This window comes from Ahaetulla prasina, chromosome 4 (genome assembly GCF_028640845.1).
Source record: "Ahaetulla prasina isolate Xishuangbanna chromosome 4, ASM2864084v1, whole genome shotgun sequence".
Taxonomy (NCBI): Eukaryota; Metazoa; Chordata; class Lepidosauria; order Squamata; family Colubridae; genus Ahaetulla; species Ahaetulla prasina.
The window spans coordinates 63,321,701-63,342,350 of record NC_080542.1 but is presented as its reverse complement, the minus strand read 5'-3'; the positions used below and the strand labels follow the sequence as shown (position 1 = coordinate 63,342,350).

Sequence of the window (20,650 nt, the reverse complement as noted above, 5' to 3'; positions counted from 1 at the left end):
CAAGTATGCAAAATTATATATTAGAAATGTTTTTTTTCCAATTTTTAAAAGTGCTTGCTAAAATTTAATTTTGTTCTTTATATTTTCTGTTTTATTTTTTCTAAAAATACATCAGATTACTTATTTTTTATATGAAGATGAGTAGTGAGAGCAATAAACCAGTGGAACGGCTTGCCTTCAGAAGTTGTGGGTACTCCATCATTGGAGACTTTTAAGAAACGACATTTGTCTGAAATAGTATAGGCCCTCCTGCTTGAACAGGGGTTGAACCAGACCTCCAAAGTCCCTTTCAACTCTGCTATTCTGTTACTCTGCTAAGATTACAAGAATTGAGTTGCTACAATGACTTAATGTGCCATCACAGAACTTTTGATCACAAAATGTAGGTTTTAATTTCTAACAACAAAATTCAACAAATACCCAGATTAATGTCTTTTACAGGATGCTAAAATGTTGATTTATAAAAGTGAAAAACCTGGCCCATGAATATACAACTGAAGAGAATGTGCACTGGTTTCCCATATATTAAATATTTTCTTTTGGATATAGCCTGCAATATATGAATTTCACTCAAACATCTGATAAGTTGCAATGGTACTTTACTGTGATTAAGCAATAATTATGAACATCTTGTAACCTTAGAATTGCTTTTATCTTGCAACAGTTGTTAAAAATAAATCTCACAAGTATGAATGTAGGTGATCACTTATTAAAATAAAGTACAGACTATTGCCATCTAAAATTTGTTTTGCATAGATACAGAAAGTATAGGACCAGGATAGAAATCAGTTCATATATTGCTATGTGTTTGGCCATGTGCATTTATGTTCATATCACCTTCTTTCCATTAAGAAATCATGTGGAATTGGAACAAACATTGATTTGGTTGAGAAAGTTTCTTTGTTTTCATATAGAGATGAAAGAATTGAGAACATGAGTCACAAAAATGTATTTGTCTTAAGAGTAAAACAGATAAACTACCGTAATAAAATTTCACATCAAAAAGTGCAGTGTTCAAATTAGATTTATAATACAAAAAACTCATACTGCAATGTTTTTCCACCTCAACCCCACTTTGTTCCAGACGCTGCACTGCTCCTCCACTTTCAGTAAGTTAGCACTGACTTTTTCTTAAAATCTGAAAAATGTTCTATTTAAAGTTCATCTTTTGTTGTGCTTAATTTGGTGGCATGTTCTTCAATAAATTTGCTCAGGTTCTCCAAATCTCTTTCCCCAGTTTCAAATTTAATTGGATTGTTCTTGCTGTTGCTGGGAGCAAAATAGATGGTGGGGAAACCTTCCACTTTATAACTGTCATTTGTGACATCATTAGCAGTTGCATCCATTTTAGCAATTATTAAATTTTTCTGATTTTTATATTTTTTACCCAATTCCATATAGATGGGCTCTAGTTTCTTGCAATGCCCACACCAGGGAGCGTAGAACTCTATAAGAACATCTGAATTTGGATCCATTACTATGGATTCAAAAGTTTTACCAACTACAATCTTCACTGGACCTTTGTTATTTTTTGGTATTGGCTGGGATTTCACAATGGGCTTTAGTTTACCTACAAAGGAAATAGAAAAGCATTGTTATACCAACACCACACCCATGCTATTCCCACTTGCAAAATTACAGTCCCCACATAAGTGTTCCATGTTAGCATTTTTACTGGTTCTTTAAATCAAACACAAAACACCTTTTCCTTATCATCAAACTATACAGGTTCCTCAACTCATGACCAGTTACTTAGCAATCATTCAAAGTTAGGACACAATCCCCCATTCTACTTACGATCCAGCTTCAAAGTTATAACTCCTGCAGTGTGTCGTCCTCCACCCCCAACTAACTCTTTCTTCCCCTATCCTGCTCTGCTGGGTTCCTGCAGGTATTCAATCTGCTTCGCCACCCACCAGTTCCACAAAGTCCTCTTCACCCACTGCCACCAATCGCTAACTTAGCTTTTACTGTAGATCTCCTTCTAGAAATGCCACAGATTGTATTAGGGAAAAATAGCAAACCGGTCCTTTTCTAGGCCAGGTAAGCCCGTCCAGGAATTAAGGCCCATTTTTGAAGCAGCTTACAAACATTATCTAGCAACAAAGCCTAGGTTGCCAAGCAACGGAGAAGCTTGCTGTTCTTCCACAGTGCCTTTCTTTCTAGCTCATGTGCTCTAGAAGCTGTGAGGGAACTAAATCTGGAAAGAGCTTTGTTGCACCTTCATTTCCCCTCCTGCAGCTTCTGGCCTTCCTTTTTAGCCTGGGCATGCAGAAGCTTCAGGAAAAAAAACGATGGAAAATCTTTGTTTCCTCTGCAGCTTCTAGTATGCAGGTACCCAACTGTATACCTAAATCCAAGACCATTTACCTTTTTTGAATGACAAAACAAATTCTCTAAGTATATCAGAATCAAATTCTTCTGGTTCCATGGCATATTTTTTACCAGCTTCATCAAATATGGCAACATTAACATCTTCTCCGCTGTCAATTAATCCCAAATCTTTTATTTCTGAAGCGTAGTCTTCTTCATCAGCAATTGCAAAAGTGTATTCTGGAAAGTCCTTAGCCACCTCTAAAACTTTATTTCGCCAATACTGGGTAGCTGGAAGTACCAAACAGACCATTTATAGATTAGTAGATGATATTATACTAAATATTTTAAGAAAATTACTTTATAGTTATACCTACCAGCACGATAGTCAAAGCTGAAGTCTACCGTATAATAAACAACTATTAAGGGCTTCTTAGCATATCTCTTAGCATCATTAGCAGTTTTGCGATGACCAACAAGAGGTAGGGCATGTTTCACCACATGGTTCTTCACTTCTGCAACATCAGTAGATTCCTGTTTACAGCAACAAAAATTCTTACTTCGTAATGAAGCTTATTACAAGAGGCTTAATTATGGAGAATATTTATACACAAATCCTAACAGAGATATTTTATATTTTATACGTATTTTTATATTTTATGTGGGTTATTGAGATTTATTCATTCACAAAAGCTGAATGAAAAGAGGTGTTAACTGAAAAATATTAAAAGAAGATTTAGCCCCAAGGGTCCCTCTCTCCTTTCAATCCATAGAAATCTTTTCTTGACCTTGGATTGCCAATTACTAAGCTTTTAAAAACATCTATCATTATCTATAAATCTTTTTAAACAATCATTTTTTAAAGAAAGAGAGTAGTTGGAAAGAGGTTACACCCCTTCCCATACAAATATAGAGTTAAAGTTAAGTTAATTCAAGAAGTGTAATTCAAGAAACAGCTACTGAAAATAAGTGGGCTTTCAACCTTTTCTGAAAGCACATTAAGGAGTTTAATTAAAATTCATGCCAAAATAGAGGGTTAAAGGCCATAAAATATTTTATGATTTGCACTGACCACTTTAAATATTCTGGATTTCATGATTTGTGAATGTTTGGGTATGTTTATATGCATGCATGCATACCAGTGTATAACTTCACTTAAGTTTATGATTACAGGTATAGAATCCTGTTAGATATTTGCATCCAGCTTCACAAGTTCAAACACAAGAAAGACAAACATGAAACAAGAACCCTGCATTATTTGCAGGCTGGATCAGCTGAAAGAAGTACTTCTATAGTTCTAAAAAGTAATCTGGAATACAAGAAATCAGGGAATACCAAAAAAAAAGTGAAAGGAATAAACCAGATCTGGTTCTAATATGGACTTATCATAGCTACTCACTTTGATATCCAAAACATGTAGTGAGGCCTCATATTTCGATTGAAATTTTTCAGGATGCATGATTACCAATTTTCCAGGATCTACTTCCAAAAACTTTGATATTTCATTGCTAAAAGTATGGCAGAATTTGTAATCTTCTCTCAAGCTATTAGCTGAAAAGGAAAACCCAAAGCATTAGGGGAAAATTCTACAGAAAAATTAGGAGATTCTGAGTCTGAAAAAAATCTGAATACTTTGCACATTATTGCTTTTTCTCAGGGTTTATTAAAAGATTGACAATACAAGAAAGACTACAATAATATTTTTTCTACATTTATGTTATTTTAATTTCTGTTCTGCATTAAGTTTACCATTGCAGGTCTGAAGTTCCACATTATGATATCATCAAAGTATTAATTAGGATAAGTAAAATAATTAATTAAAATATTAATAAAATTTAATTAAAATTTAAAATAATTAAAGATAATTGAGAACCAGTTTGATATGGTTTTTAAGGAACCAAGCTAGAAACCAGGAGATTGCAAATTCTGCTCCCACTTTGGGCATGAAAACCAGTTGGGTGGCCGTGGGCCAGTCATTGTCTTTTATCCCAACTCACAGGATTGCTGTTGTGGGCAAATAGGAGGAGGAAGAGGTATTAGATGTTTGCTCTTTTGAGTTGTTTATAACAAAGTGGGATATACATGGCCACAATGGAACCCAACATTTCTATTGCTAAGTGAGACATTTGTGAGTTTCCCCCCATTTTATGACATTTCTTGCCACAGTTGTTAAGTGAATCACTGCAGCTGTGAAGTTAGTAACACGGCTGTTAAGTGAATCTGGTTTTCTCATTGACTCATTGCTTTTCAGAAAGTCACAAAAGTAATCACATGATCCCAGGACACTGCAGGTATAAATATGAACCAATTTTCAAGCATCTAAATTTTTATCACATGACCATGGGATGTTGCAAAAGTTGTAACTGTGAACAATGGTCATAAATCACTTTTTTCAGTGATTTGAATGGTCACTAAATGAATTGTTGCAAGTTGAGGACTATCTGTAATTGAATGAATAAATCAATCCAGTGGTGGGATTCAGCTGGTTAGCACTGGTTCAGGAGACTTTCCAAGCAGTTCGGCGAACTAGCTGCTGGAAGAAATCTGCTTCCAACAGCCTTTTGTTTTTCCCACTTTATGGAGTTAAATCCTGTCAGGAAGGCAGGAAGGAGTCATTCTAGTGTGCCTCTGTGTGTTGTTTCTAGCCTAATCCTGCTTATCTTTATTGCCCTGCTTAAGTGTTTTCTGAAACTGCCTCTGTGGTTAAGCCTTGTTACATTGGAACAGCTGTTAACGATTCTTGGCAGTATGCCCAGACTTTCTATAGAGGAGAGGCTTCTCTGGAGTTTTTTCCTTTGCTGGTATTTTTATTCAGGACTTGACTTTATTAAAGGGGAAGGGTTATGTTGTTTTAAGCTTTTTACACTGCTTTAGTGGTGGTTCTTGGCACTGTCCTTTTGGGGTGTACTTCCAACACGACTGAATCCCCTTCCAACCACTCCTTGCCTCCTCCTTCCCCAATTAAGGGTGAGAGGGGCTGATCATGGGCCTTCTTCTTACCTGGATCTGTAATCTTCTCTAAATGGAGCGATCTGGCTAATCTTTGTCTTGTTTGTTTGTTACCAAAAAAAAAGGGCTTTGGGAAGTCTTCCTCCCCCCCATTGATGGGAAAGCGATGAGGCAATCTTTTTGGACCGCCACTGCCTGCCTGATCGAGTTAAGCAATACTGCCTAGAAAAAAAATATTTTTTTCAAACTGTGTCTTTCCCTCTTCCCTCCAATGTGATCTTTCCTTAAATCTGCATGATTTCCTTAGGATATCTTGTGAGATGAGTGAGATCAGCTGGTATCTTTAAATGGTGCAAATGGATCTAAGGATTGCTTCTACTGGGTGGGAAAGGGTGTTTTGTCTGTTCACTGAGCACAGGAGTCTCTGGGAATTCTTCAGTCATCCAGGTCATGGTTGTCCCAAAGGTGCTTTTTTCAAGAGGCAACTGGACCTTCTTGGTTTCCAGACCAACCTTTGGACAGAAATCTTTTGCATTGCTTCGAAGTTGCCAAGGCACATGATTGCTCACTGATAATAAGTTTTAAAAAAGGGGGAAGGGTTGGATCCTACCTTCAATTCGTTTTAGTTTTCTCTCATGATAATAAGGCTTAGTAACATGGCACCAGGCTTAAAGTTATTTAGATCTGTGGCATGTACTAATTTTATTGTGATACTGGCAAGCTTGGGAGGGCAGAGACTTGAACCTGAGTCCCCTACACACTTTGTTAATTTGTCTCATTAGCTCAGCATTTTGTAGCCCAATTATGCCCACCCACTTTCTGGAGAGTTTAAATGACCTCTCTGCTAAAGGGTTTCACTTTATGAGCAGTAGTTTGCTGCTGATAGTTTTCATTGCATTTTAACTTTTTTAATTCCTCAAAGTGCTCTGACACCCTGCCTGATTTGTAACTTTGGATTGCAGGTATTGCTGATGAAAAGGAAGGTATTCAGACAGAATAGTTTAGGTTTCCATGATGGCTGTGACTGTAATTGATCTTCAGTGGTATTTCCCAATTTCTAATATAATGATTGGTATTTAGGGAAGCTTTTTGCATTTTTGTACAGGTAATCCTTGACTTACAACAGTTCCTTTAGTGACCATTCATAGTTACAATGGCATTGAAAAAAGTGACTTATGACAATTTTTCATACTTACGACCACAGTCACATGATCAAAATTCAGGTTGACAACTGTCTCAAATTTATGACAGTTGTATTCTCCCATGGTCATGTGATCCCCTTTTGCAACCTTCTGACAAGCAAAGTCAATGGGGAGGCCAGATTCACTTAACATCTGTGGTACTAATTTAACAACTGCAGTGATTCACTTAACAAACGTGGCAAGAAAAGTTGTGAAATGGGGCAAAATTCACTTAATCAATTTCTCACTTAACAACATAAATTTTGGTCTCAATTGTGCTCATAAGTGGAGGAGAGGCCAGGTGAGGCCAGATGTGACAAGGGGAGGGGAGGGATGAGGCATGGCAGAGCGTGGCCAGGTGAGGCAAGGTGCCCGATGTGAGTGACGTTGAGTTGGCCATGCCCACCCAGTCACATGACCATCCAGCCATGCCTACCCAACCAGTCATTAGGGCAGAGAATCGGTCATTATATTATTTGAATCACACCACTGAATAAATCCTCATATTTCCCATTCTCTGCATTTGTTTAAATCCACACCTAGTTCTGTCTCTTTCTTGCCTTCTCCTTTATCTCAATTTTTTCCAATATTTTTTTTATTTATTTATTTACATTTATATCCCGCCCTTCTCCGAAGACTCAGGGCGGCTTACAGTGTGTAAGGCAATAGTCTCATTCTATTTGTATATTTACAAAGTCAACTTATTGCCCCCCCAACAATCTGGGTCCTCATTTTACCTACCTTATAAAGGATGGAAGGCTGAGTCAACCTTGGGCCTGGTGGGACTAGAACCTGCAGTAATTGCAGGCAGCTGTGTTTTAATAACAGGCTTCTTACAGCCTGAGCCACACCACGGCCCATATGTGTACAGTATTATGTTTTTCTTTGAAAAAGACAGGAAAATTATGTTGCCCCATTTTAGTAAAGCAGCAACAGGTTATTTACTGAAGTGACAGTACTTTGAGAATTAACATGGCATTGCAATTATAAAAGATGAAGACTGCATGGTATTATTTAATTTTCGTATTTACAGTTTGAAGAATATTTTTCTATTACTCTCCATTCACAGAAACCTTTACAAAGTAATCTCTATGTGCTAACACTGAACAATATTTGCAACCATATAATAAAAGAAAAACATACCTGCATCTTGATAGAGGTGATAGGCTGGGTCTTGGCTTTCCTTAAAAACACCAATAATAATAACATCATCTCCATCTTTCAGAAATTCTTGCACTTGTTTAATGGCCTGTATTTGTTTGGATGGAGGGCCACTCTGTTCTATCATGTAATCAACAATCCCTGAAAACAAAAATAGTCTCTTATTATTTTCTAGAAAAGCACCCATTTAGTATCATTTTATGACTGAAAAAACAAAGTTCACCGTACCATACTTTTCTCTTGGCCCATTGTAGGCAAAAGGTTTGCCCTTGCGGAAGATCTTAAGAGAAGGGTATCCAGACACATCAAATCTCTTTGCAAGTTCTGTTTCAACAGTAGCATCAACTTTTGCTAAAGGGATAGGAGGAATACGCTTGCTAAGCTCCTTAGCTGCTTTTTCATATTCTGGAGCTAATCTTTTACAATGCCCACACCTATATCAGAAGAAAGGCAGAGAAATTCTGTTTTAAAAGTTCCCAAAAGTTTTCTGTGAATTTTTTAAGCACAATGACAAGAAAAAAAAAGCATTTCAAGTAAAAGATAAAACAAGGGTTTTCTCTGTTTTTAAAAGGAAAATGTTGCTGTTATCTTTTTAGGTAAAAGTTATTTAAATATATATTTTGATATAATAGTGTTGCAAATTATTGTTTACATAGCAGTTTGCAATTGGTTGTGGGTGTAAATATACACACCACTTTATGGGAGTGGTATGTTGTCTATTGTTGCCATGTTGTTTCACATCTACCCTGAAGAAGTCACAACTTGTGGACTGAAATAGTGCATATTTATATTATACATGGCATCTAATGAAATATGTGTGATCATACATTTATACAAGCTATACTCCTGAATCGAAAGGTGAACGCTACATGGTTTCCCCCCCCCCAAATAAGTTAATGTCTTGAATACGCAGCAGATTTCTTCTATTTCACATTTTAATTAGTTTATCAAAATATAAAATGCAAAAAAAATAATAATTCAAAAAAGTAATAGAAAACTAGGAGGAGGGAAAAGAGAAAAAATGGTGTAAAGAAGGAAAAACAAATAAAAAGTCACCAACTTCCAACTTTCTTTAAGCACAGTAGAAGATAACATTATAATCTCAACTTTTTACTTATACACAACAGTATACAGTGGTGGCCGGAACTGTGGAAAGTGCATTTTTGAGGTTTGATGGCTAATAACACCACTGTTTTTTTTTAGTTTCAAGATAATCATATTCCACTGCTGGAATGGCCTGGAAATAGCCCAGATCTTAACCCAATTGAAAATCTAGGGAGCTGACCAAAGAAACTTGTTTCTCAGAAGTGACCCAGCAATAAAACCCAGCTAATAGAAGCAATTATTCAATCTTGGTTTCACATTATAACAGCTGCAGAAATAAAAGACTTGATTCACTCCACGGAAAGACGTTGTAAGGCCATAATTCATGCTAAAGGTTACCCAACTAAGTATTAACTGACATGATAATTTTTGTATATCTTGTTTTTTTCTATGTGTTTCACTTTTCTTCTTTATACTGTAACTGCCATTCTAATAGCAAATCCTTCATAAAAGTTATTGCATTATATCTTAATTAAATTATCTTTCCATTGATTTATAATTTTATGGTACTACTCCCAAAAAAGAGGTGTTATTAGCTAGTTTTAGAAAATACACTTTTCCGAAAAGGTTTCCACAATTTTGGCCACTACTGTATACTAGCCATTTCTATAACAAACCCATCTAATTAGCAAAAATAAAATCAAAATTTCATTTTTTTTAATTGCAAGCACAAAATCCAGAAGTAATTTTCAAATAGAAACAAAGTTAAATATATTCTCTTCTTTGGATAAAAGAATCAATTTGACCATATCTGCCTCTTCTTGCTGTGGGGAATATATGCCTCCATTTACTCATTGCTCTTTATCATAATTTATATTAAGATAATTCCCTATATTATTTCATTTTTTTAACCCTAAAGGGAGAAAACACTTTCTAGTTTTGATATTTCACGAACTTTAAACATTACTCAAATATTATACATGAAGGGAGGAAAAAACCCTTAATTTTAACCCCAGAACTCAAAACTACATTAGAACTTTCATTCAATTATATACATCACACCAATATAAGTACAATTAACTCCAATTAGCTAGATTACCAGCCCTCTTGGACTCAGGCTGCCCCAGGTGAAAAAATTGGGGATCCGATTGAAACTACTGAAGATCCCAGTGGCATTTTGAAAGATGGATGGATCCATAGCAGGGGGCATCCCAGCAACACTAATCACTGAGCCAGTAGAAATGCGGATGGGGCCCCATGTTGAGACGCGAAGCTTTGTAGTAGCTCCTGGGATGGAATGAGCTTTGGCGCTGGGGTTGGCCTGGCTCAAGAAGTGAAACCCATATGTAAATTGGAGAAGGGGCTTGTTAAAAAACTGATGGATCTGCCCAATGCACGACCCAGAGAAAATTCAGGTCATTGTTCCATCATGATGCGAGACCGGGGCTGCAGCACATGAACAGGGGAAGGACCTTGGCTTTATCCTCAGAGAGTACTCGGATCTGAGGAAAGTGTTGAGTGAAAAGGGATCAGATGAGCTTCTGCCTCATTGAGCAATGGACTGTGCTATACAGATTTTGCAAGGGGCCAAGCTAACTAAGCCAAAGCTCTACTCAATTACCCTGAGAGAGCTAGAAGAATTGTGTGCATTCATTGATAAAAATCTCACTCAAGAATTTATCTAGCTGACGTGGCTTCGAGTGGCCAGCCCTGTCCTATTTAGGGAGAAGAAAGATGGATTGTTTCACTTGTGCATAGGTTATAGAGGGTTAAACGGAGTGTGAGCGGAAAATGTTTACCTCTTACCCCAATGAAAAATACGGTGGCCCACCTGGCTAAGGACAAGATTTTTACTAAATTGGATTTACGGGACACATACTATCAGGTGAGGATCAAAGAAGGGGATGAGTGGAAGACCACTTTCAACTGTCCATTAGGATACTTCCAATTTAAGGTCCTCCCTTTTGGCCTCCAAGGTGCTCAGGTTCTTTTCATGCAACTGATTAATGAGAGGAACTGATTAATGGGTTTTCCTTGGAACCCTGACAGCATCTATATAAAGGGGTGTTGGTGTATTTAGACATATGGATTTACACAGAGACAAAAGCTGAGCATGTGACATTGGTGAGAGCGATTCTAAAAAAGGTAAAAGCTAAACTATACGCCAAACTTTCCAAGTGCAAGTTTCACCAGAGCAAAATAGACTATTTGGGCACACAAGGGAGTTGAAGTGGATCGCCAGATGATCCAGACAGTACTGGACTGAGCTCTGCCCCGCACTAGAAAACAACTGTAAAGCTTTCTGGCCTTCACCAATTCTACTGGCAATCTATCCCTTCTTTTGCCGAAATTGCACTCCCTATCACTAATCTTTTAAAAACCAAAGAATCCAAACCTAAAATCAGCCAACCTTTAAAATAGACTAGAGGGAGACCTTGACTTACAACAGTTCACTTAGTGACTGTTCAAAGCTACAACGGCACTGAAAAAAGTGACTTATGACAATTTTTCACATTTATGACCACTGCAGCATCCCCATGATCAAGTGATTTACATTCAGATGCTTGACAGCTGACTCACATTTATGACAGTCCCAGAATCCTTTTTGTGACTTCTGACAAGCAAAGTTAATGGGGAAACCAGATTCACTGAACAATTGCTTAACAACTGCAGTGATTCACTTAATAATTATGGGAAGAAAAGTCGTAAAATGGGGCAAAACCCCACAAGAAATTTCTCACCTAACAACATAAATTTTGGGCTCAATTGTGGTCATAAGCTGAGGACTACTTGTATGGAATGTCAGGCGGCATTTGAAAAACTCAAAAGAGCTTTTCGCAGCCGAACCTGTCCTAAAATACCCCATTTATCATTTAAGCAGACGCTAGCAATGTGGCAGTAGGTGCTGTGTTTTTGCAACGAAACAAACAAGGGAACCTACAGCATTGCACTTATACTTCTAAAAAATTGTCAGAGACTAAACAAAGATGGGCAGTTTGGTCGAAAGCAGCTTATGCTGGGTGCTCTCGACATGGAGGCATTTCCTAGAAAGAAACAAAGTACTTTTTGAGGTGGAAAAAAAAGTGGAAGCGCTGAAACCCTCCCCACGAAGATTGTCACCCAGGCAAGTCCGGTGGGTGCCGTACTTTAATCGATTTGACCTTATGCTACTTCCCAGAGGGGGAGGGGGAGGAATAAATAATTTCCTGACTGATGCTCTGTCACGAACGTCTCTATATAATTTGCATTAAGCCTGATATGGTCAAGTCATTAATTCCATTGTGTCAGCTGACCGCCCCAGTGTCAACCAGAGCACAAGCGAGAGAAAAGCCTTAGACGACCATGTAACAGCGGCTCTTAAACCCTCACTGCAAGACGATAAGTGGTTTCAAAGTCACAAAAAATGAATGTTCCATATAGGATGGACTAGCGGGTGGGAGAAGAAAAGTCAAAGATTACTAATCCTGGATAAAAGCCACAATTCAAAAACTGTGGGACATTTTGGCTTTGTAAATATCTGCATCTAATTAAGAGACAGTTTGGTGTCCGATCTTAAAAAAGGACATTGAAAGCTATGTGGCAAATTGCCCAATTTGTGCCTTTGCTAAACACAACGAGTGCCTGAATTGAAAGCACCATGAAGAGAAATCTCCATGTATTTCATAGTAGAACTGGTGTCCTGCCATTATGCTGGGGTAAAAGGGGGTTGGCATACTTGGGATTTTTCCACTTCTGCTGCACACTTGAGACTTAGGGAGGGTGATTATCTTCAGAGATGGCACAGACTCCTTCCCAGCTGTTTTCACCAGTTCCAACGGTGTCACACCCTGAGTGTGAACTGCTATATGCCTAGCACCTCGCCTTAGCATTCTTAAAAGATCTTCTTGGAATCACATTGGCTGCTGGTCAGGAGGTTAGAATTGGGGACCAAAAGAATTGCTTTTGAAGAGGCAGTGGCTTGCACTCAGATCCATGATGGTGGCAACTGAAGTTGAAACAGCCTCCTGAGCTCAAAGAAGTCCCAACCATGCAGAGTTTGGCCACAGTTGCACCGGTGCCAAAAGCACTCACACAGGTTGATCGAGAGATTTACCAGTGAATTAATGAACTATCTAGTCCTGAAACTTGTGAGAATGTACTATTAGAGCTGAGTAAAAAACAAGAGTCTGTCCCTGATCTTGCCCCAATGTTATGGCACAATTGCAGCTCTGTTACAGGAAATTGTAAATATCTACCCATCTATAAATCCACCAATTTTGAGAGCTCATCAATCCAACACAGTATGCAATGCTCTGGCATTTTTGCAATATGCTGCATCACATCCAGAAACCAGGTCAGCTTTTCTTGCTGCACATATTCCTCTCTTCTTGTATGCCTTCCTGCAGTCAGCAAGACTCTGTCCCTTTGGATATCTGCGATTCACAAGTCTTGGAGTAATTGGGGCTTGTGAAAACGGATGAACAAGAAGTTATCAATTTCCTACTAACAACTAAAATTATCCCTTTATGTTTGCACATCATGAAGTCTGGCAATGAGCTTTCCAAAATGATTGCTACTTTTATTCTATAGGAGATCCTATTAGATGATACGGGATTGGCATAAGTCTGTCAGATTTATGAGCGATTTTCTCATGTTGCAATGATACTGAGTAAAATGGTCTTGCAACTTTCCAAGGAGCCTTCTCCCAGGCTATTGAAACATATGGTCCATTGTTACCTTTGCCTTTTCGATAATCCAAGGGCACGGGAAGCCCTCAGGCAGTGCTTTCCTGATCAGCTGAAAGACACCACCTTTGCCCAAGTTCTGAAGGACAACACTATTACCAAGCATTGGCTAGCCCAGCTGGTCAAGAATCTCCAGGAAGGCCAGGTCACTGACCCCAGGAGTATCCCTCTCCCTCCACAATGACAGCCAAGGAGGTGGCAGAACCCAGGAGGAAACAGCTCAGGTTTACAGAGAGCCAGGAACCAATGGCCTCTTCCAAATCCTGCAGGCATGCATGGACAGCTCAACTAGACTATCAGTAGTCACCTGGACTTTCTATAGCAATTTCTCACCATGTCTTTGAGGATTATGACATCAGCAAACACAGTCAGGACAGACAAGTAATTGCTTTTGTTTTGTGCAGGAACTTCAGACTCCATTTGACTTTACTGCAACCAGTTTCTCTCAGTAAAAATTCTTTTGATTCAATGAATTCAAGAGTCTTGCTTTCCTGAAGGGACTGGCTGGGCAGGCCTAACAGTACAGCTTAGAAATATTAGCTGTTTTCGACGTATAAGTCAGCTGTTTTTAAAAAAACTGCAGGATTTTAAAATTTAAATGAACTTCTTACCATGAAGTAAGTGATCATGAAAACAGTATCTATGAAGAGCAAACCTGTGCTGGCTTTTGATGTTCTGCCAAAGGAGGGAAACAGTTATGACATGTATGATAAAATATTCTGTTTTTTCTTACCATGGAGCATAGAATTCAACTAGAATTATGTCTGCTTCATTCACTATTTCATCAAAGTTCTCTTTTGTTAAAACCAATGTAGCTTCAGGAGGAGGGACCCACTCAGGTTGTGAAACTTCTTTTACTTTAGCCACAATTTCTAAAAACACAATATGAAGACACTCATTTTTATTTTTAATTAGCAAAATTTCTATCAGTTTAGCAAGTGTAATTATCACAAAAAGACAATTGTACACTACAGATAATTTGGAAATGTATCTTATTCCAGAATAAAAAGTCTGGGGTATTTTAATTAAGTCAGATTTCTAGCTGAAGAAATACTTCAGCAAAGGTGAAAGTGACAATGAGAATCAAACTTGTATCTATTTATGAAACTGTTCTGCAATCAGTTTTTGAATCAGGCAAAATGTGAGAGAACTGGCTTTCACCAAGCAGAAATCAAACCATAATAAATACCATTTGGACATTTATTTGGACAGTCTTCTTTTTGAGATAGTTGGAAAACTGACTCATAGGTCCTGCTCAAATACAAAACACATTATAGGAAAGAAAACATGCAAATAAATTCTTATCCTCAACCAATATCTCATTCTGGATTTTCAAAATTACAATATAATTATATGAAAAAAATAAAGTACTCTTCCCAGAATTGCTTGTAAAATTAATCAGTAAGTGACTACTTGGCTGGTACTATATGGAAAGTTTTCAGCAAATATAGGTTATGCTATAGGAATCCTTGTACACATAATGATGAAGCAAAACACCTCTTTCCAGGTTTGTCAAAGAGACAATAAAGATTTACTTAATGCAAATATAATTTGTACATCTTCTTCTGGAACACTAAAGAAGCATGCCTTTTACAGGATTCTCGGAAGCGCAGAAAATGTTCAGATTCCTTGTGCATCTTCCAGCAAATCTACCCCGTAACAAATAAAACAACACACTGCCTTCTTTTAGTTTTTTTTAATCTTGTGCATTTGGAATAAATTGTACCTTGTGCCTAAATAAGTTACTACCTACCAGTTTCTGTTCTTGAACCATCATAATCCACTGGTTGTCCTTTCTTCAGAATTTTGATGGTAGGGTAACCACTAACATCAAAACGACTTGACAAACTAGAGGCTGATGTAGCATCTATTTTGGCAACAGGAATAGGTGGATCATTTTCTTTTAATGTTTTGGCTATTTTTTCATATTCTGGAGCAAACTGCTTACAGTGCCCACACCTAAAGAAAATGAGAGAGTAAATTGATAGGAGTTTGTTGCTTCTACACAAAATTTAGAAATTTTAGATTAAGAACAGAGGCAATTTTATGCTATGTTTAATTAGACAGCACTCTGATCACACAGAAGGAAAGAATGAGGTTGGTGAAAGAGGTAAGTAATTAGAAAAATAAGGATCATTGGTAGATTTCAATGTTGTGGGCCCAACCCAAATTAAACCATTCACCCAAATATATGTGACAGTTTTATTTTATTTTATTTATTTATTATTTAAATTTGTATACCGCCCTTCTCCCGAAGGACTCAGGGCGGTTCACAGCCAAGTAAAATGCACAATACATACAATTAAAATACTAATAAAAAACTTATTTAAATTGGCCATAATTAAAATTTGGAAGTAAAACCCATTTAAAAACCCATAACTTAAAAAACTAACCCAGTCCAGCGCAGATAAATAAGTAAGTTTTGAGCTCACGGCGAAAGGTTCGGAGGTCCGGAAGTTGACGAAGTCCTGGGGAGCTGCCCAGAGGGCGGGGCCCCACAGAGAAGGCCCGTCCCTGGGTGTCGCCAGACGACATTGTCGCTACCGACGGCACCCTGAGGAGTCCCTCTCTGTGAGAGCGCACGGGTCGGTGAGAGGTATTTGGTAGCAGCAGGCGGTCCCGTAAGTAACCCGCCCTATGCCATGGAGCGCTTTAAAGACGCTCACCAACACCTTGAAGCGCACCCGAAGGCCACAGGTAGCCAGTGCAGCCTGCGCAGGATAGGTGTCACTCGGGAGCCACGAGGGCTCCTCTATCACCCGCAAGAGCTGCATTCTGACCAACTGCAGCCTCCGGATGCCCTTCAGGGGAGCCCCATGTAGAGAGCATTGCAGTAGTCCAGACGAGACGCCACAAGGGCGTGAGTGACTGTGCACAAGGCATCCCGGTCTAGAAAGGCGCAACTGGCGCACCAGGCGAACCTGGTGGAAAGCTCTCCTGGAGACGGCCACAAATGATCTTCAAAAGACAGCCGTGCATCCAGGAGAACGCCCAAATTACGCACCTCTCCATCGGGGCCAATGACTCGCCCCGACAGTCAGCCGCGGACTCAGCTGACTGTACCGGGATGCCGGCATCCACAGCCACTCCGCCTTGGAGGATTGAGCTTGAGCCTGTTTCTCCCCATCCAGACCAGACGGCTTCCAAACACCGACAGCACTTCGATAGCTTCATTGGGGTGGCCCGGTGTGGAAAAGTACAGCTGGGTGTCATCAGCGTACAGCTGGTACCTCACACCAAAGCCACTGATGATCTCACCCAGCGGCTTCATATAGATGTTGAACAGAAGGGGCGAGAGAATCGACCCCTGCGGCACCCCACAAGTGAGGCGCCGCGGGGTCGACCTCTGCCCCCCCGTCAACACCGTCTGCGGCCGGTCGGAGAGATAGGAGGAGAACCACCGATAAACGGTGCCTCCCACTCCCAACCCCCCCAACCGGCGCAGCAGGATACCATGGTCGATGGTATCAAAAGCCGCTGAGAGGTCTAATAGGACCAGGGCAGAGGAATAACCCCTATCCCTGGCCCTCCAGAGATCATGTATTTATTTCTAATTTTTATACTGTTTATACATCTCTGCAAACTCAGACAATAAATACATAAAACCAAAACCTAACATGTTGTCAATCTGACTTTTGGGGAAGATTTTTTCATAGGACAGGAACCCCCACCAATCTCAACTCTCATAAGGTGAAATTCGTAACAATTTGAATATACTAGATGTGCTGGTTCTAGTTTAATAAGGCAGTTCTTTAAAAACTTCAGAATCAAAGTCACTTAGGATTTTAAACACCAAAGTTCATCCCCTGAAATGTACCCAGAGGCCTACTGACTCTCACCCATCCAACATGTAGGCCAAGGTATTTTAAATAGCAATATGGTATTCACTTAATTACCATACGTAGTTATGCTAGTGCTGAAAATAGTCATTTATGACTGGTCCTTACACTTACTACTGCAGCATCCCTGTGGTTATGTGATCAAAATTCAGATATCTCACAACCAGCATGTATTTTTGATTGTTGCATTATTCCAGGGTCATGGTGATTATTACCAGGTGGCATCCAACAAGCGAAGTCAATGGGGAAGCCAGATATGATTCACTTAATAACTGCTGTGATTTTCTTAATCATAGCAAAACAAGGTTTTAAAATTGGGTGAAATTCACTTAACTATATCACTTAGAAATTTAAGTTCCAATTGCAACTATGGTCTTAAGTGAAGGATTACTAATAAACCTGAAGCAGTTTCAAAGGTGAAAATGAAGAAGCAAAAGCATCATGCTTACCAGGGAGCATAAAACTCCAGAAGTACAGTATCTTTGCCTTCAACAAAACTGTCAAAGTTTGCATCATTCAACATTAAAACACCATTTTCTTCTTCTACTTCTGAACTGTCTTCTTCATCATCAGTTTCCTCACTGGCAACAGCATCTATTTAAAGGAATACAGATTTCTCATATCTGTAAGTTCTGTATTACAATGCACATGAAATGCACTGCTACCAACTTATTTCAGCAATACTCAAATATTTAGAATGGATCATAAGGGACTCTGCAAACAAATATCACACTACCTTTTCCCCAACCATAGTTCTTCAAGTATACAGTGGTGCTCTTCATGAAGTTTTGAACAGCTTCTGAATCCCTAATGCTGAAGCAGCTCAGTATTTCCTGTTCGTTGCTACCTTAGAACTTTATTAAAGATCTGGAAAGCATTAATTTTATCTAACATTTGGCAGATTATGCATTTTTACATGAAGTTTAGTATAAAATAAGTGCAAAATAGAACCCTGTTTTGGTGGAGGAAATTATGAAACCAGGGTCTCCATACAACAAACTACACATCAAAAATGTTGGTCACTTTCTAAAGTAGGGAATCTGTCATTTTACGTGTTTTAACCTAAAACTTCCACAATTAATATTAATAGCTGGGACGTCTTCAGGAACTGTAGATTAACACATTAAGAAGGCTAAATTATTGATGAAATGCTTCATTAACAAAAATGCCTTCAGATAATGCTATCTGAACAAATTTTTCAAAGATTCACAAATTCAAGCTGGTAAAACAGGGTGTTCAGCCTTTCTGGAAGAATTATGAGCTCAACAGATTTTAAACTAATTTTAAAATCCTTCCAAAATAGTTAAAACAGCCTGTTTCAGGCTTAAGCAATCTCTTCAAAATTCAAAACCATATTTCACATTTCTAAATCCAATTTAATATTTGAAAGGAAAAAACTCCAGTCTACCATAGCCATAACCTATCTTGACAGATACTTACAAAGTGACATGTTTTTCAGAAGTTCTTAAATAATACTGGACAAATTACAATAAAGAGGTTCATTCTGCCTCCTTCAACAGATGAAATTAAATGCAATGTTGGAATGAATTAGGGGAAAAAGAAATATTTACTACTTTAAATCAGTATACATTCTATCTCCAATTACAATTTGCGTGTATAAAGTGAATTACAGGGTTAGGCAGATTTAATTACATATGGCTAAATCAACATAATTTAAAGAAAACAAACACACCATCCCAAGAGATCTAATTTGTATGCTACAACAAATAATCAGCGTATCCTAGCATAAACCTGCTTATTCTATACAGCAGAGAACTTTGTTTCCATAGCATGCAAGAGCTGAGTCAGTTAGGCATGTAGATGTGCATTCAGTCCTCGTTTTCTCTTTCTACATCCACACACTAACACAGAAGGACAGCCATCACTTAGTAATGACTCTCTGGCATGCTTTTTCTGCTTGTGGGTATCAATTTGAATTTGAGATCTTTTATATGAAAAAAAATATGCCTTTTGCATTTAAAATAAAAAGCTGGTGTTTTTTTCATATGTATACTCTAAAAAGGCTATGGGGCAAGAAAAAGGATGAAATATTTTATTAGCTGGAAGAGGGAATAACTCAGGCAAGTGATTCTCAGCCTAGAGAAAGATGTTTTGTTTTTTTCTCGACATAAACCCTTACCTCCCTCTTCTTCTTCCTCTTGGCATCTGGCTAGTAAAGCAAGCTGTGCCAATGCCAGGATAAGCGTTAGCAAGCACACTCTTCTGACGTTCATTGCAGCAGCAACCTCCTCTTTCGCGTCCAATTCTTCTCGGCAACACGCCTCCCTCTCGCTCTTCGCTTAAGAAAATAAAGCCTCTTCTTCCCAGAAGGCGAATTTACAGGAAGTCGTGCGCCCTGATTGGCTAGGAAAACAGTGAGACGCCTGACTAGTCAACCAATCCAAGAGCGACGTATGTTGAAAGGGGTGAAAGTTGTTTTAAAAAGTGACTTTCAGCGGGGGGGGGGGTGTCAACTTCTGAAAGTGGAACGTCCCCGCGCTTGCATCTCTTATGGCCAATCTTCTCGCTGCAAGGTGTGGCGGTACACACACAAAAAAGCCCAGTGAAGCGTGTCACTATATGCTCAGCTTGTGCGGATTTTTTTTTTTAAACCTACAAAACTCTACTGAGGTGCCTCTCACGGATTGGCTCTCCTGGAAACTACCAATCAAGACTTGCCACTCGTTTGGAAAGGCAAACAAATCCTGGGGTGGAGCAAAAGAAAAGCGGACAAAGAAAATGGGGGCGTGGAGGTGCGGGGTTCAGTTAGGCTCACGAGAAGACACTTATCGCTGTTGGATTGGTCTGATTGTGAGGAACAGAAATAGTCATAGGGCGGGTGAGCTTGGACGCTTAGGCTGGTCCACGTCAGTTGAGTAAATGGGTTGGTTCTAGTTAAATATTTTATTAAGGTAGTATTAAGGCCTTGACTTTACTAAATTTATTAAATTTAATTTACTATTAAATTTAATTTACTATTTACTAAATCTGCACTACTATTAATCTTCTCATAGTTCCCATCACCAATCTCTTTCCACTTAGGACTGTATGACTGTAACTTTGTTGCTGGCAATCCTTATGATTTAGATTGATATATTGACCATCAATTGTGTTGTAAATATTGTACCTTGATGAACGTATCTTTTCTTTTATGTACACTGAGAGCATATGCACCAAGACAAATTCCTTGTGTGTCCAATCACACTTGGCCAATAAAAATTCTATTCTATTCTATTCTATTCTATTCTATTCTATTCTATTCTATTCTATTCTATTCTATTCTATTGAAGGAGCCTTGGTAACAAGAACATATGCGTTAATGTTACTAGACAGCAGACTAGAGTCCTGTAAATAGCTTTCATTATTTCACAGGCTTATTGCAGAATTTTAGATGGAAGAATACTGTAGTATTCAGGATTGAGACGTTTGCCTCTTAATA

The 20,650-nt window shown here is 38.6% G+C and overlaps 2 protein-coding genes across 2 annotated transcripts; one reads left to right on the top strand and one right to left on the bottom strand.

Annotated features, from left to right (window-relative positions):
- Positions 1-582: 582 nt before the first annotated feature.
- Positions 583-19,604, bottom strand: PDIA4 (protein disulfide isomerase family A member 4). Its single transcript, XM_058182944.1, has 10 exons — positions 19,352-19,604; positions 17,661-17,805; positions 15,126-15,331; positions 14,106-14,244; positions 7,833-8,038; positions 7,587-7,745; positions 3,713-3,864; positions 2,691-2,847; positions 2,371-2,604; positions 583-1,570 (listed from the first exon to the last, which is right to left on the bottom strand). Exons 1-10 carry the CDS (start codon positions 19,443-19,445, stop codon positions 1,155-1,157), a joined length of 1,908 nt encoding a protein of 635 aa, XP_058038927.1. The 5' UTR covers positions 19,446-19,604; the 3' UTR covers positions 583-1,154.
- Positions 10,600-14,075, top strand: CNOT9 (CCR4-NOT transcription complex subunit 9). Its single transcript, XM_058182945.1, is given in 3 exon segments — positions 10,600-12,845; positions 12,847-13,089; positions 13,091-14,075. Coding segments are annotated over 3 exon segments (879 nt in total). The 5' UTR covers positions 10,600-12,675; the 3' UTR covers positions 13,557-14,075.
- Positions 19,605-20,650: the final 1,046 nt, after the last annotated feature.

Excerpts from the sequence above, each read along its gene's own strand:
- PDIA4 (XM_058182944.1), bottom strand. The coding sequence starts at position 19,445 with ATGAACGTCAGAAGAGTGTGCTTGCTAACGCTTATCCTGGCATTGGCA. Across the intron at positions 3,865-7,586 it reads TCACCTCTATCAAGATGCAG|CTAATAGCTTGAGAGAAGAT; the intron begins GTATGTTTTTCT and ends TTTCCTTTTCAG. Across the intron at positions 1,571-2,370 it reads TGTTTTGTCATTCAAAAAAG|GTAAACTAAAGCCCATTGTG; the intron begins GTAAATGGTCTT and ends TTTCCTTTGTAG.